Source organism: Teleopsis dalmanni, chromosome X (genome assembly GCF_002237135.1).
Source record: "Teleopsis dalmanni isolate 2A chromosome X, ASM223713v2, whole genome shotgun sequence".
Taxonomy (NCBI): domain Eukaryota; kingdom Metazoa; phylum Arthropoda; class Insecta; order Diptera; family Diopsidae; genus Teleopsis; species Teleopsis dalmanni.
Window position 1 is genome coordinate 78,077,226 of NC_051848.1, and position 1,895 is coordinate 78,079,120.

At 30.1% G+C, this 1,895-nt stretch overlaps 1 protein-coding gene across 1 annotated transcript; it reads right to left on the minus strand.

The window, feature by feature from the left end:
* LOC119662348 lies at positions 1–659 on the minus strand (the record flags this gene model as incomplete). Its single annotated transcript, XM_038071948.1, is given in 2 exon segments — positions 1–374; positions 460–659. Coding segments are annotated over 2 exon segments (363 nt in total). The 3' UTR covers positions 1–156.
* Between the last annotated feature and the right edge of the window lie 1,236 nt (positions 660–1,895).

Genomic DNA, 1,895 nt, shown 5'->3' on the forward strand with positions numbered 1-1,895 from the left:
TGGCATCAACAAAAGTAACATAATATAACATTTTTTAAAAATAACTCCAAAAAGAAAGGTTAAAAGGTTAAATTAGCTAACAGCTTATCCATGTCCAATGTATGTCGTTAATCTAGTTTTTAGTTTAAAATCCATTAAATTTCTAAGCTTATCGGTTTATTCTGAATCATCAGAAATCTCTATTACTGAGGGTTGTTCGGGTGCGGGCTCCCAGCCCTCATCAAGTTCTTCATTACTGTGCCTCTCGCATATAAAGAAATAAGGGACATCATTATAATGGATTATGTTGATATTCGGTATGCTTAGCATAAATTCCATCAAAGCCACCCGACCTTTTAGTGGTAATTTTTTCCCAGCAAAGTGTTCGTAGGCATCTGTAGAAAAGCAATAATTTAATTTGTTACATACTTTTATAATTTTAATAATGCAATAATAGTAGTACAGTAGTAATAGTCTTACTTCTAAAAGTTGTCAGATCCAAAGCATTAAAAATATTATTGCTGTATCCTAATACGGTGATCACTTCTTCCTTCAGATACGGGTTTAGGTGTTCAATTCGTTGTATATAAAGTTTAATATGCATGAGATTAATTGGGCACTCCATAGTTTAAACTGGTGTATAACGAAACGAACGAAAATGTAAACTTCAATTTCTGGAACTTAAAAAATGGACTGTTTATATCTTGTTTTGACATATAAAATTTTTTATGAGTGTAAATAGATTTCAAATTAATCAAATATTTTTAAAATTGATGTTTCAAGTGAGAATAATTATTGGCAATTGCATGCGCCGACAAAGACTTGCCTTGTTCACAGCCAGAACCCCATAAATTTTTTTTTTATGACCTTTAGTTAAGTACTACCAGTAATTTAGACAACGCAACATATAGAAGTTATTGCATTTGAAGTGACAGTTTGTTTCATTTATTCTTCATTTTATGTTTGTTTTAAGCTTCTTTTATTTTTTATGAAGTTGAAGTAGGATTCTTATTCCATTACAAAACTTATTCGTACTATACATGAATTAAAAACGTATATACGCCATCACTGCAAATCCTAATGAAAGTGTAACAATTTCATCAGAGATCAACTAAAATCTTTTTTTGGCAGGGCACTATTCTGAGGATAACTATCCCGCATAAAATACATTGAAGTAAATTTATGATTTCTAAAACATTCACTTCCCACAGATCTGATATTAAAACGTAAAAATTCTTTTATTTTTAAAGTGGCATACTTTTCGTATTAATGGAACTCTTAGTTTTTGATTCTAAATTTCTAATACATTGACATATTTTAAACTCTTTTGAATCCTCTTTTATCTAAAATTGCAATATTTTTAATTTTTAAATTGCTACAAACCATTTCCTTAAGCTCTTCTAGTTCGACATACTTGCATTAATCAACATATTAAACGCACTTGTACGTGAGTTTATAATATTTCATAGTGCATAGAATGTTGGTTCAGGTGTGTTTTTAATATATTCTCTAATGTAAAGTTTTTTTCTAAAATGTGTCCAAATTCTTCTATAGTGTCCAACTTACGCCACCATTATCCTCCTCTGTCAAATTCGTTTGTGTTTCAGTTGCGACTTCATTTATATGGTTCTCACATTCACTATAATTTCTTTCTTGCTACTCTTATAGTCTACCATAAAACGAATTTCAAATTCGTCATCATCGTCATCAAAATCATCAGAACATGAAGACTGATTATCATCTGTTTATAAACTGTACGATATTCAAGGCACTGAATATAGTATTGACAGGGCACCGTCATCTGGGCAGACTAGCTAACCAAAGTTATCAAATGACTTATGTATATCTTATTATTGAGAATAGAAGAGTGAAAATGTTTTTTTTTATATATTTTACTTGTTCTTAGGAATCTCCAG